Here is a 14,994-nt window from a genome sequence, read left to right as displayed (position 1 = left end):
GAAGCTGTAAAACAAGAGAGTATGCTACCATCAATACTTCTTTTAGTTTTCATATGAAATTGAAATATATATATATATACATATCTAACATACCCAAATTATTTGGAAGCTACTATATCTCATGTCAAGAACAATCAGGCTCTCCAAAGGGAAATCACGGGGTATGGATTTGAAAGGGAATCCATGCCAACATAATTATCGTAATCCTTTAGGAAAATTTTCAAAGCTTCCACTTATTTGTACATAATTTAGCTGCAAACATTTTGATTTGTGCATCCTTGCAAATGCATCAACTTCCAAAGCTATCTGATTTGAATTTTCTAGATCAATGCCTACAGTTTGCTGGAATAAGATGCCAATGAGTTGCCTACATTTGAGAACAATTGTGTGTCGAGGATTTCTTCATAACAACGTTTTCTATTGACCTCAAGGACTGTCCTGACTTGTTTATCTTCCTTCAACAAATTCATATAAAGTATGAGGCCTTCAATTTTTCTAGTCCCCTAACAATGAAGGAGAGGAGGATGACATTGATCAATAAAAGTAATGTCATAAAAATATATCTGAATTTTTTTTACTTGAAATTAAAATAACACAAATGTAGTTCATAATTTCAAAATTTCAACTGCCACATCAGTATGAATCATACTTTTTTGGGTAAATTACATTGACCTCCCTTCAGGTTTAAAAAAAAAATACAATTAAATCCATACTTTTGACATAATTACATTGTCCTCCCATTTAGTAAAGCTAAACTGACTAAAATTAATGCAGATGGTGAGTAAATACTGAAACAAACAAATATATATACATATATATATATATATATAATTTTAATGAAAAAAGGATTACAGTATCATTTTTCATTCATACAGTTATCAAATTAATGATGAAAAATGGCCTAACTGTTATGTGAATTAAAATCTCAAGGGAGACTGTGTAGTTAAATCAAAAGTGTGGGGCTAACTGTACTTTTCTCAAACCTCATGGGATATGAGTGTAATTTGCCCTCTCTATTTTTGGTACAAATATTTTGTTTATGGATCATTTTCCGATGCAATAGCATTCCATACAAAAATAAAAACAAATAAACATGTGGAGAAAAGTTAATACTTACAGCATTTTCTCTCAAGACATTAAGGAATCCTTACAATTCCAGAGTCTACTATGTTCTCATGGCTCTTTAGGTGATTCTTGGCAAACAATTTTCCTTCCCATTTCTTGAATCAATTGATGCATCACTAGCTTATATGTTCATCAATTTTTAACAAACGTCTATCAATGAGATTTTGAATCCCAGCTGTTGTGCAAAAATCACATCCATCTAGAATTGTAACTACCCGGTCTTTGTCCATCTCAACAAAGAAACAAGCAACATGGAGGAATAAATTTTTGTCATGGTCATCTTGTAAAGAGTCATAACTTATTTTGAGTTTTTCAAGAATTTCATTTTTAGGAATTGTTTTCAATTTTTCCAGTTGACTTTTCCATACATTTAAACTTTTTCTAGACAAAGAAGAGCCCAACACTTTTATAGCTAAGGGAAGTCCTCCAAAATAGTCTGCCACACTTTTTGAGTCTTCCATGAAACCATTGATGGGATGGTTTTGCCCAAGGGCATGCCAACTAAAGAGCTCTAAGGATTTATCATAATCTAATTTTTCATCCCTCTACATCTTGAAGGCTTCATTTCAAGTATTGCTTTTACTGATCCAGTTTCAAGTATTGCTTTTAATGATCCAGTGTATCCACATCATCGAGAACTATGGAATTTTTGATCTTAACAATTCTTTCGTCAACATTGTGTATCTTGTCCTTTCTTCCTTTTAAAATATCTCAAAGAATAAATAAATGTTTTCAATTTTTCCAATTGACTTTTTCATACATTTAAGCTTTTCCTAGACAAGGAAGAGCCCAACACTTTTATAGATAAGGGAAGCCCTCCACAATAATCTACCCACCCTTTTTGAGTCTTCCATGAAACCATCGATGAGATGGTTTTGCCCAAAGGAATACATTGCCTTTATTAATCATGAGCAAACAATCATGCACACAACGAATCTAGAACGGAGAAGTAAAAGGACAAGATAAAAACAAAATCACAAAGAAACATGAGATTTACATGATTCACCCAAATCATAGGCTACATCCTCAGAGTCACTATGGATTTACCAAGATCAATATGAAAAGAGTTACAAAAGTCTCTAACACTCAATCTCATAAACTCTCTCTCTCTCTACAATAATCTATCTCTCATCCTCACTATTGTGTATTTCTCTCTATGATCACAAACTAATGAATAAAAAATATATACATGGGTGTTTTTATAGGCTAGCCTCAAACCAAATCCTGAATTAATAAGGAAACCAAAACCTAAATCAAGGAAAAACCTCAACCAACAAGGATATAGTTTAGAGTCAAAATCTAATCCAACACTAATTTCCTTATTTCCTTTACCTAATCTGATTAGGTTTAGTCTTGTTTCAGGCTCTACCAACAAGAAGTTGGACACGCAGAGAGATAGATGGATAGATAAGTAGGACATGGAATGGGGCAAATAAGGATATTGTGGTCTTTTAAATTCGTAGTATTGTTCTTATAAACAAAACAAAAAAACCAAAATAGAACTTAATTTTTTAAAAAAACCTAAACTTCTGACTTGAGCGCCCACAATAATATAGTAACAAGGGCAAATTATACCAAAGGGTCTTATAGATTCCCCTCAAGTTTCATTTTGGTCCCTAATGTTTGAATTTGAACATATTTGCCCTCTAAGTTTTGTTTTTGTGTCAAATAAGGACAATTGTGGATGGAAGTTAAGTTTTTGGATGGAAAAAGGTCACATGCATTGCACATGACCATTTTTTAGGGGTGTAAATGGAAATATATACTAGCCTATTGAGTTCATTCACTTTGAGTCACTTATTGAGTTGTCTCACTCACCATGCTTACCCACCAACCCCATATCACTAGATTCACCACTTCACATGGCAACATAAAACCAACACGCGTTCCTCCTTCCATCTCCTTTAAATTTCTATTTCTTTTAGAATGGAATCATCAACGATATAAAGTAGATTGATAGATCGAACAATATCTTTTTCAAATTCAATAAATGTTGGTTGATTGTATATTTCATTATAGTTCTATGATTTAGAGTATCCTTTCCCATTTGATCCCTTTGAATTCCATATTCGAAGTTGCAATCCGATCGATTCATTAAAAATAATTGATTCAATATAGGATGAGGTCTCTGTTTCAAGTCCACGATGGCCTAGTTGCACCAGGGAAAAGAATAGAAGAAGCACTTGACTCCTTCATGCATGCATCACTTGGCTCGGGGGGCTATAGCTCTACTACAACCTCACTTTTCTCTCTCTTCCTTTCCTAGATCAAAGTATCATCCATCAATTCCTTTTCACTCTTGCTCAAACCATCTTTCCTCTCCTCTCAGCGCAAACCATTCCACAACCCCTTTCTACAAAAATCACCCTACCCACCTCCCCCTCTTCAGGCCAACGCATTATGTTGAAATTGGTCTTTGGTCTACTTCGTTGAAGAGGCAAATTTCAATGAGAGGATTTGAAGTTGGATTTAGGGTGGTATGGGTGGCGGGGTGGAGAGAGTTTGGTAGTGATGCTTTGATGGTGGTTCAAGGGTGGTGGAAAGGTAAATTTGGGTTGGTAGAGTGACAAGATTTGCTACTAGTTTGGGGTGGATTTTTTGCTAGTTTAAAGTTACCTTGATGAGGTGGTGGCATGGAAGAGGAGGTGTTTTGGTGGTGGTTGGTGGCTATGCGTAGGGTGGTAATGTTTAGAGGTGGTGGTTGGTGCCTATGCGTAGGGTGGTAATGTTTAGAGGTGGTGGTTGGTGGTTGTGGATGGTGATGGTAGAAGAAATAAGAAGATGAATTATAGAGAGGAAACGATAAAAAGACTATTTTATCCTTAAAAGATGTTCATGTGCAATGCATGTGACCATTTTTCATCCAAAAATTGAACTTCCATCCATAATTGTCCTTATTTGACACAAGAGCTTGGAGTACAAATGTGTTCAAATTAACCAAAATGAAACTTGAGGAAAACTATAGGACCTCTGGTGTAATTTAGTGACGATGTATTATGTGACAATTGTTCTGTCATTTGTTTTTCTTCTATTAATTGTATCTTTGTTTTTCTTTTAGCCAATTATCTGAGGAATTTTTAGGTGCTACTGTTGTGATTGGATTGACAATAGGATCTATTACAATTTACAATTATGCTAGGTGTTTGAGAAATAAGGACATATACATTTGTAATTGGTGAGAGGTAATATCGCATAATATCCTATTAACATACCAAAATTTCTCCAATTATTTGGACAATTAGTTAGGAATGTCGTTTGCATGTCTTCTAATTTTACAAGTAGTTTAGTAAAATGACCCGCCATTTGAGCATAAAGTTTAGTAAAAAGTCCTATAATATTGCAAATTTTACTTATCACCAAATTTGGTGAAAAAAAATCAGCTATCAATATTTGATATCATCAAATTAAAATTTTCATGAAGGATATGATGATTTCTCAATTTGGTGTGAAAAAAATGACTCTCCTTTAATTTGATGGATATTTGATAAAAGGATTGGAGATAATTTTTTGAGCAATGCTACGTTTTAGGAAAAATTTTCAGGAAGATGGTCATGAAGATTGTCCACCTTTAGATTAGTTTTTTTTTTTTTTTTGTGTTTTATTGTATATTATGCAATCACATTAACCTCTTAATCATAGAGCACTATAAGACATAACTAAATTTATATTATTTACAAACTAAGATTTTAATATTAAAACATACTTACATTAATCAAGATGTAAATTTTTATTTATATCTATTACAGCATGCATTAAACATTGAATTTTCATGAATAAAATTATTCCTAGACTCAATTTCTAAGCTCTATACCAAGATTGAAGGTCTCACAGGATCTTACAAAAATTAACTTAAAATCTTAACCTAAAACTTAAAATTAAAGTCTAACTATGAAACTATTTTAAATAACCTAGGGCTACTTTATCATTTTTAAAAACTTAAAAGGGCTTAGTTTCTTTTATTGTTTTTATTGTTTTATTACCTACTACACTAGATTATTTCTAAAAGCTTCTTGAACTATTTCCTTGTATTTCTTTAATGAAACTTAACATTTTCCTAATTTTGTTAGTACGTTTTCATCAAATATAAACTTGACAAAAGAAAATATGAAATATTTGGAGATGCTCTTATGATGTAACTTACATCTTAACTGAATCTAAACAACATTTAAAAAAATAAAATAAAATAAAATTATATACAAATTCTATGTCCGTAACATTACTTTTTTATTTTTTTGTATTATTTCTCTAGTTACTTATCATTACTCATTAGATCGGTGCTTTGATTCTGTAAAATCCAAATTTTTTATGTGTAGAATTATTTTTGGATAAAGTAGTAATTAAATTAATTTATATGGGTCATTTTAGTAACATCAAGGAATTAGTTATGAGGTGGTTTTTTTAAAATTTTTATTACTTAGATGGTTAAGTTTGTAATTTTGGGAGATTGGGTTATAGGCCCACTTGGGCTTTAGGTCTTGGAATCATAGAAGCAAACAAATAGAGGTATTGACAATTTAGTGGCTGCTGCGGCAGATCTAGCAGTAGAGAAAAAAAAAAAAAAAAAAAAAAAGAGAGAGAGAGAAGAAGAAGAAGAAGAAGAAGAAGAAAAGAAAAGAAAGAAGATTCATAGATTGGTGACTTTGATCTAATCATCTCTTGGAGGTAAGATTTGTTTTTATGGTACTCCTAACTATTTCTTTAGACATAGTATCTTGTATGTTGATTGGGTGTATGTATTTTGGGGTTTTGGAATTTACTTGTAGACTATAGGATTAGATTATTACATTATAAAGAAAAGAATGATAGATGCATCATGGTGATCAATAATAATTGTTTATGTGGTATAATATTTTATTAGGTTTGTGAGATTGAGGTGGATCTTGGTAATTTGAGATTAGCTTGGGAAATATTATTTTAGCTGTTTGAGGTAAGTAACCCTCTATCACTGTTGGTTTATTTTTAATCCTATCGAATCGTTTAAAATCATAAATATTTATTCGTAGCTTTCCTGTTCTCTTAAAATAAAATATGGGTCAAGTATAAAACAACATCGAATATTATTATGAAAATTATTTGAATATTCGGTGAAACTATTCTGAAAATTATACTAAACGTTTATTCTGAAAATATCGAATGTTTTATTTAAAATTTGTGTATTGTGTGAATTTTGAACATCACTCTAGTCTGACTATGATTTGGACCATAGCCAATGGGGGTTATTTATTGGCACAGAAACTAGTTTCTTTTGGGGCTTTACCACCGGCCTATGTGTGGTTCTGGGCCTTGTCACGAGCTATGTGACCGTAGTCAATAAGACTTGGGTTTTGTGAATCAAATCATTGAACCATCTGAATATCGAACAATCGATTTGAACAATGAATTATCTTGTTGGCTTTTCATTTAAAATGTATTGTACATTGTTTATTTTTAGCTATGAAACCATCTTACAAAATAATTGTTCATTTATTGAACTGTAGAAAAATTTATATTTATTGATTATCGATTTATTTATTTATTTTTTAATACTTGATCCAGCTGGCAGTGATGGTTGGTTATTTACTAGGCTATCTAGCTTACCCTTATTTTATTTTTTTCAGATTCTGAAGAGTAGAGCTGCGCGGGATTTTTTTTACATATGGGAGTGCCGAGAGTAGGACTATGATTTAAGTACTTGGATTATTTGTTTTGTTAATGGATTTTATTAGTGGACTTGGTGGATAATTTCATATGATAAGAATAATCATTTTTTTTTATGGATTTTAGTATTATGATAATTAAGGATTTGATTGGAGTATTTTACATTGTTAGTTATGTGTTGGACTCTTAGCCTTGCATGCTCACTTACATGAGTGTGTGGCGTTGTCACGGAGCTTGGGACGTGACAATTTAGTGGTATCAGAGCCAGGTTGTAATTTTAAAGGTTGGTATAAAATAGTGGTGAGATTGGGTAGATATAGGATTGGGAACGCTTATAATTTGATATAATGTTATTTTTATTTACTTGTTATAGGGACTTGAGAATAGAATAAGATGAGATTTTATTATTGATGCATTTAGGTTGCAATGGAACATGAGGAGACATTGGCAAATATGGCTAGGAATACACGCCAGGGTCAAACGAATCGACGGACTGGTAATAACAATCGGCGAGGGAATGTGACTAATAATGGTAGTGGTTCTCAAGCAGTCGGAGGAAATCAGGGGCAAGAGTTGGGACACCAAGAACAAGCTGCAATCCCCAATCCAATTGAAATGGTTCAAGTGCTTCAAACGTTGGCCGGGGTGGTGCAACAACAAACCACCATAGGGAATAACTTGACTAGACTTATGGAGCAACAACAGCGGATGCAGCCAGGTGTTGGGCCACAACCAAGGCCACGTTGTAACATTACCGAGTTTAAGAAGATAGCCTTGGCATTTGACGGAGCCACAGACCCTTTGGAGGCTGAAAAATGGTTGACAGAAATGGAGAAGTTGTTTCCCGTTTTTGAGTGTATGGATGATCAGAAGGTGACCTATGCTACGTTTATGCTACAAGGGATAGCTAATGATTGGTGGCAGATGGAGAAGCGCATACATGAGCATGATGCCAACCCCTATACATGGGAAAGGTTTAAGAAGGCATTCAATGAGAAATACTTCCCTAGGAGTGTTCGTCTACAAAAACAGAGGGAATTTTTGAAGTTAGAGCAAGGGAATAAGACGGTTGTAGAATATGAAGCTGAGTTTACGATGTTGTCTAAATTTGCATCAGCATTTGAAGCAGATGAGGATAGCAGAGCACGAAAGTTTGAAGGTGGACTAAGAACGAACATTATGCAACAAGTGGTTCCTTTCGAGTTACCTACTTTTGGAGCAGTGTTGAATAAGGCTTTGCTAGTTGAGAGTGGCCTTACCAGAGCCCAAGAAGAGAAAGAAGAGAATTATAAGAAGAGGCCTAGTTCTTCCAACTTCCAAACTAACAATTCGAAGGGCAATGCTAAGAGACAAAACACTTCTTCGGTTGGGAGTTGGGGAAGTCGAACTATGGGTAGTAGTGTTGATAAGAAGAATGATCGGGTACAATGCACTAGGTGTAATGGATTCCATCGGGATAGTGAGTGTCGTTGGAATACTGGGGCTTGTTTCTCTTGCGGGCAACAGGGGCACAGGATAGCTGATTGCCCTAATCGGAAGGGGCATGAGATTGAACAGAAAGCATGGACAAATAAAGGAGCATCAACAGACAAAGGGTCTTCAGGAAGTCAAAAGAAAAATGGAGGTCATAAGCCAAAGACTCAGGGTCGAGTGTACGCACTCACGCAACAAGATGTTCAGACTTCTAACACGGTGGTGTCAGGTACTGTTTTAGTGTCTTCTGTTTATGCACATGTGTTATTTGATTCTGGCGCTACAAATTCATTTGTGTCTATGGGATTTGTTAAGAAACATGGATGGAAATGTGTCTCTAGAGAGATCGACTTATGTGTTGAAACCCCGATAGGAGGGGTTATGGTTGCTGACTTAATTTGCAAATCTCGTGTGGTTAGTATAGATGACAGGAAATTGCTTGTAGACTTAACTGTTTTAGATATGCGGGACTTTGACATAATTCTTGGAATGTATTGGTTGGCAACCAATTATGCTTCTGTTGATTGTCGAGGCAAAAGGGTAGTATTTCAGATTCCTAATCAACCAGAATTTTGCTTTGTGGGTAGTGGAGTTAACACTCCTCTTCTGGTAATCTCAGCTTTGCAAGCTAGACGGTTGTTAAGGAATGGTTGCGAGGGCTATTTAGCTTCTGTGAGAGATACCCGTGAGCCTGAATTGAAGTTAGAGGATATTCTAGTTGTGAAGGAATTTCCCGATGTTTTTCCTGAAGAGTTACCGGGGTTGCCACTAGATAAAGAGATTGAGTTTGCCATTGAATTGATACCTGGCACGGGTCCTATCTCCAAGGCTCCGTATCGGATGGCCCCAGCAGAGTTGAAAGAGTTGAAGGAACAGTTACAAGAGTTACTAGATAAGGGCTTTATTAGGCCTAGTGTTTCTCCTTGGGGTGCGCCCGTTTTATTTGTGAAAAAGAAGGATGGTAGTTTTCGCCTTTGCATTGACTATCGAGAGTTGAACAAGGTGACAATCCGAAATAAATATCCTTTGCCTAGGATAGATGACCCATTTGATCAGTTGCAAGGAGCACAAGTCTTTTCTAAGATTGACCTTCGTTCTGGCTATCACCAGTTGAAGGTTAAGGCGGAAGATATACCTAAGACAGCCTTCCGAACTAGGTATGGGCATTATGAATTTTTAGTGATGCCGTTTGGGTTGACCAATGCGCCTGCAGCTTTTATGGATTTAATGAACAGAGTATTTAAACCCTTCTTAGATCAGTTTGTGGTAGTTTTTATTGATGGCATTCTTGTGTACTCAAAGAGTAAAGAGCAGCACGAAAAACATCTGAGAATAGTGTTGCAGATATTAAGGGAGAAGAAATTATTTGCTAAATTAAAGAAGTGTGAATTTTGGCTGGAGAGTGTATCATTTTTGGGTCATGTGATATCTAAAGATGGGGTGTCTGTTGACCCCAAGAAAGTGGAGGCGGTGGTGGAATGGAATCGGCCTACTAGTGTCACTGAAATTCGTAGCTTCTTGGGTTTAGCAGGATATTATAGAAGATTCGTTGAGGGATTTTCCCGAATTTCTATGCCTTTAACTCGTTTAACACAAAAAGGGGTTAAATTTGAGTGGTCTGATGATTGTGAGAAGAGTTTCCAGGATCTAAAGAGTCGATTGGTGTGTGCTCCAGTACTTATAGTTCCGTCCGGAGATGAAGGTTTTACCATCTATAGTGATGCATCGAAGATGGGCTTGGGTTGTGTCCTGATGCAAAATGATAAGGTAGTGGCATACGCGTCTAGGCAGTTGAAGCCATATGAGCAGAACTATCCTACGCATGATTTGGAGTTGGCTGCCGTGGTGTTTGCATTGAAAATCTGGAGGCACTACCTGTATGGGGTGAAATGTGAGATATTCACTGATCATAAAAGTTTGAAGTATATTTTCACTCAAAAAGAATTGAATATGAGGCAAAGGAGATGGTTGGAGCTATTAAAGGACTACGAGTTGACTATCAATTATCATCCAGGAAAAGCTAATGCAGTGGCGGATGCCTTGAGTAGAAAGACCCCGAGTAATTTGGCTACCTTGATCACTAACCAAAAGAATATCTTGGAGGACTTACAGAGGTTGAATATTGAGATTAGATGGCACAACCATGGAGTGCAGTTGGCAAACCTTAGGGTTCAACCCACATTGATTGATAGAATTAAAGATGCTCAAGGAAGAGACCCTCAGTTGCAAAAACTTAAGGCTGAAATGGAAATAGGGCTACAGATGGAATTTTGTATGCATAAAGATGGAACCTTGAGATTTGGAGAGAGGTTGTGTGTGCCTAATGATTTAGAGCTCAAGAGAGAAATCCTAAGAGAAGCTCACAGTTCAGGATATACTGTACATCCAGGAAGCACTAAAATGTATAAAGACTTGAAGAGGAACTTTTGGTGGAATAATATGAAGAGGGAAATTGCTCAGTATGTTGCTCAATGTTTGGTATGTCAACAAGTGAAAGTTGAACATCAGAGACCTGCAGGTAAGTTACAACCTCTTCCTATTCCCGAATGGAAGTGGGAACATATTACCATGGATTTTGTGACAGGGTTGCCTAGGACCCAAGGTGGAAACAATGCTATTTGGGTTATCGTTGATCGATTGACCAAATCCGCTCACTTTCTAGCTTTTAAGGTAGGGTTCTCCTTAGAGAAGTTTGCAAAATTGTATATCAAGGAGATTGTGAAGTTGCATGGTATTCCGGTGACCATAGTGTCTGATAGAGATAGCAGATTTGTATCTATGTTTTGGAAGAGTTTGCATACAGCTTTGGGCACTAGTTTGAATTTTAGCACTGCCTTTCATCCTCAAACTGATGGACAGTCAGAGAGAACTATTCAAACCTTGGAAGACATGTTGAGGGCTTGTGTTATCGATCTTGGAGGTTCTTGGGATGAGCATTTGGCCTTAGTGGAATTCTCTTATAATAACAGTTATCATGCGAGCATTCAGATGGCACCATATGATGCTTTATATGGACGAAAGTGTAGATCACCTATTTGTTGGGATGATGTGGGTGAAAGGAAGTTGTTAGGGCCTGAGATTGTGCAACAAACAGCGGACAAGATCAATCTTATTAGAGAGCGACTTCGCACGGCACAGAGTAGACAGAAAAGTTATGCAGATAACAGGAGACGTGATTTGGTGTTTGGGGTTGGAGACCATGTATTCCTTAAGGTGTCTCCTATGAAAGGAGTAATGAGGTTTGGTGTTAGTGGTAAATTGAGTCCTAGATTTGTTGGGCCATTTGAGGTTTTAGATCGAATTGGTGAGGTAGCTTACAGACTTGCCCTACCACCTTCACTAGTTGGAGTTCATAATGTTTTTCATGTCTCAATGTTAAGGAAGTATATACCGGATCCTAGTCATGTGATTGATCATGCACCGTTGCAGTTTAAGGAGGATTTGACATATGAGGAACACCCTATACGAATTGCTGATAGGAAAGAACAGGTTTTGAGGCGTCGAGTCATTCACTATGTTAAGGTTCAATGGAGTAATCACTCGGAAATAGAAGCTACTTGGGAACTTGAGGATGAAATGAGACAAAAGTATCCACAACTTTTTGAGACTCCAGGTATGTCAAATTTCGAGGACAAAATTTCTTTTAAGTGGGAAAGAATGTAAAATCCAAATTTTTTATGTGTAGAATTATTTTTGGATAAAGTAGTAATTAAATTAATTTATATGGGTCATTTTAGTAACATCAAGGAATTAGTTATGAGGTGGTTTTTTTAAAATTTTTATTACTTAGATGGTTAAGTTTGTAATTTTGGGAGATTGGGTTATAGGCCCACTTGGGCTTTAGGTCTTGGAATCATAGAAGCAAACAAATAGAGGTATTGACAATTTAGTGGCTGCTGCGGCAGATCTAGGAGTAGAGAAAAAAAAAAAAAAAAAAAAGAGAGAGAGAGAAGAAGAAGAAGAAGAAAAGAAAAGAAAGAAGATTCATAGATTGGTGACTTTGATCTAATCATCTCTTGGAGGTAAGATTTGTTTTTATGGTACTCCTAACTATTTCTTTAGACATAGTATCTTGTATGTTGATTGGGTGTATGTATTTTGGGGTTTTGGAATTTACTTGTAGACTATAGGATTAGATTATTACATTATAAAGAAAAGAATGATAGATGCATCATGGTGATCAATAATAATTGTTTATGTGGTATAATATTTTATTAGGTTTGTGAGATTGAGGTGGATCTTGGTAATTTGAGATTAGCTTGGGAAATATTATTTTAGCTGTTTGAGGTAAGTAACCCTCTATCACTGTTGGTTTATTTTTAATCCTATCGAATCGTTTAAAATCATAAATATTTATTTGTAGCTTTCCTGTTCTCTTAAAATAAAATATGGGTCAAGTATAAAACAACATCGAATATTATTATGAAAATTATTTGAATATTCGGTGAAACTATTCTGAAAATTATACTAAACGTTTATTCTGAAAATATCGAATGTTTTATTTAAAATTTGTGTATTGTGTGAATTTTGAACATCACTCTAGTCTGACTATGATTTGGACCCTAGCCAATGGGGGTTATTTATTGGCACAGAAACTAGTTTCTTTTGGGGCTTTACCACCGGCCTATGTGTGGTTCTGGGCCTTGTCACGGGCTATGTGACCGTAGTCAATAAGACTTGGGTTTTGTGAATCAAATCATTGAACCATCTGAATATCGAACCATCGATTTGAACAATGAATTATCTTGTTGGCTTTTCATTTAAAATGTATTGTACATTGTTTATTTTTAGCTATGAAACCATCTTACAAAATAATTGTTCATTTATTGAGCTGTAGAAAAATTTATATTTATTGATTATCGATTTATTTATTTATTTTTTAATACTTGATCCAGCTGGCAGTGATGGTTGGTTATTTACTAGGCTATCTAGCTTACCCTTATTTTTGTTTTTCAGATTCTGAAGAGTAGAGCTGCGCGGGATTTTTTTTACATATGGGAGTGCCGAGAGTAGGACTATGATTTAAGTACTTGGATTATTTGTTTTGTTAATGGATTTTATTAGTGGACTTGGTGGATAATTTCATATGATAAGAATAATCATTTTTTTTTATGGATTTTAGTATTATGATAATTAAGGATTTGATTGGAGTATTTTACATTGTTAGTTATGTGTTGGACTCTTAGCCTTGCATGCTCACTTACATGAGTGTGCGGCATTGTCACGGAGCTTGGGACGTGACAGATTCTCTCTCCTAGTACTCTGAATGTTTCAATTACAAAAATAAAAAAAATGAACAATAATAATAATAAATAAAATGATATACCAGTCCATTTGTTAGATCCATTTTATAGACTAAGTGATGTGTCAAGAAAATGATTAGTTAATAATTAGAGAATATTTAATTATCAACCAATTATCTTCTTGAGACATCACTTAATCTAGAAAATAAAAACTAAAATTTCATATTGTGATACTTTTGTTTCACAATGCATAAAATGGCAAGAAACCAAGTGATGGAGGCACATTTGAAATATAAAGCCGGCATTCAATACTGTGAAATAAAAAATAATTAGAGTTTTTTTTTTTTTTTTTTTTTTGCCAATTGATAAGATAATAATTACAAATATAAAATATATATATATATATATATCTACAAATCCAACAACCAATCCAAAGAAATCACACCTAACCCAACCCACACCTAACCCAACCCAACCCAACCCAACAATAACCACAAAGTAGAGTTTGTTATGGTTGTATTTATAAGGTTTGAAATAAGTTGGAGACAGATTACAAATATTAGGTGAATTACATACAACTAACAATCATAGTTGAAAGAAAGGTTATAATGCCTCATCATGCATACAGTACATGCCCTTCGTAACATTTTTACAAAAATTTACAAAATATTGTACATAAAAACAAAATATCAACTTTTTTTACCATAAAATGTCATAACTTTACAATATGCAGTCAATAAAACTATCACAAAACAATTAACCGCATCTAGTTATGTTGATGTGGCTCGTGAATGGATGAAGAAACAAAAATCATAAAATGCAATCTTAAGTAAGGTTCAAAATAAAATCAAAACCAATATTACTTATAAAATCAGATTGAATTAATGAAGGCCCGTGGTTCAATGAAACAAAGTAAAAGATTTGAATAGAAAACCAAAAAGAAACTGATTTGAGACTTTATTTTGACAAAGAACCAAACAATTCTTGTGTCTTTATATATGTATGGTTTGGAAAATGATACCCATGGTTCAATGAAAAAATTCTCATATCCTAAAGTCGTATTTGCCTCTCTTTGTGCAGGTATACTAGTGAACGAATACCGCTCCAAAATACAATTCAAATCTCAAAAATATGTTTGACACATAACACGATAGAATGCCAAACCTTTCTCAAGTTGCCATAATATCACAGAGAATGGAAGAAAATAAAAATTATACTTTTCACACTTATAATTTGACCTAAATTTGACTTTGATCCCTATTATTTTAATTAAAATAATTTTGTCCCTACACTTTAAATCCAATGTCAATTTGGTCCTTCCAACGTTAAAATTAACAATTTTGTAACAGTGTAAGTCTCCCAAGGTGCGCATATTAGGATGAAAGAACCAAATTGAAACTAGATTTAAAATGTAGGGACCAAATTGTTTAAATTGAAACAATAGTGAGCAAATTAAATAAAATTTGAGTCAAACTATAGGAGTGAAAAGCATATATTTGCCCAAGAAAATAACATA

The 14,994-nt window shown here is 34.6% G+C and overlaps 1 protein-coding gene across 1 annotated transcript; it reads left to right on the top strand.

Annotated features, from left to right (window-relative positions):
- The first annotated feature begins 7,620 nt into the window (after window positions 1-7,620).
- LOC145791362 (uncharacterized) lies at window positions 7,621-11,898 on the top strand. Its single transcript, XM_082871713.1, has 4 exons — window positions 7,621-9,133; window positions 9,671-10,002; window positions 10,390-10,637; window positions 11,616-11,898. The coding sequence occupies exons 1-4, from the start codon at window positions 7,621-7,623 to the stop codon at window positions 11,896-11,898; spliced, it is 2,376 nt and encodes a 791-aa protein (XP_082727839.1).
- Window positions 11,899-14,994: the final 3,096 nt, after the last annotated feature.

The sequence above is a fragment of the Camellia sinensis genome, chromosome 5 (assembly GCF_055761805.1).
Source record: "Camellia sinensis isolate YWXY chromosome 5, ASM5576180v1, whole genome shotgun sequence".
NCBI lineage: Eukaryota > Viridiplantae > Streptophyta > Magnoliopsida > Ericales > Theaceae > Camellia > Camellia sinensis.
The sequence above is the reverse complement of the archived record's forward strand: the minus strand, read 5'-3'. Positions and strand labels throughout refer to the sequence as shown.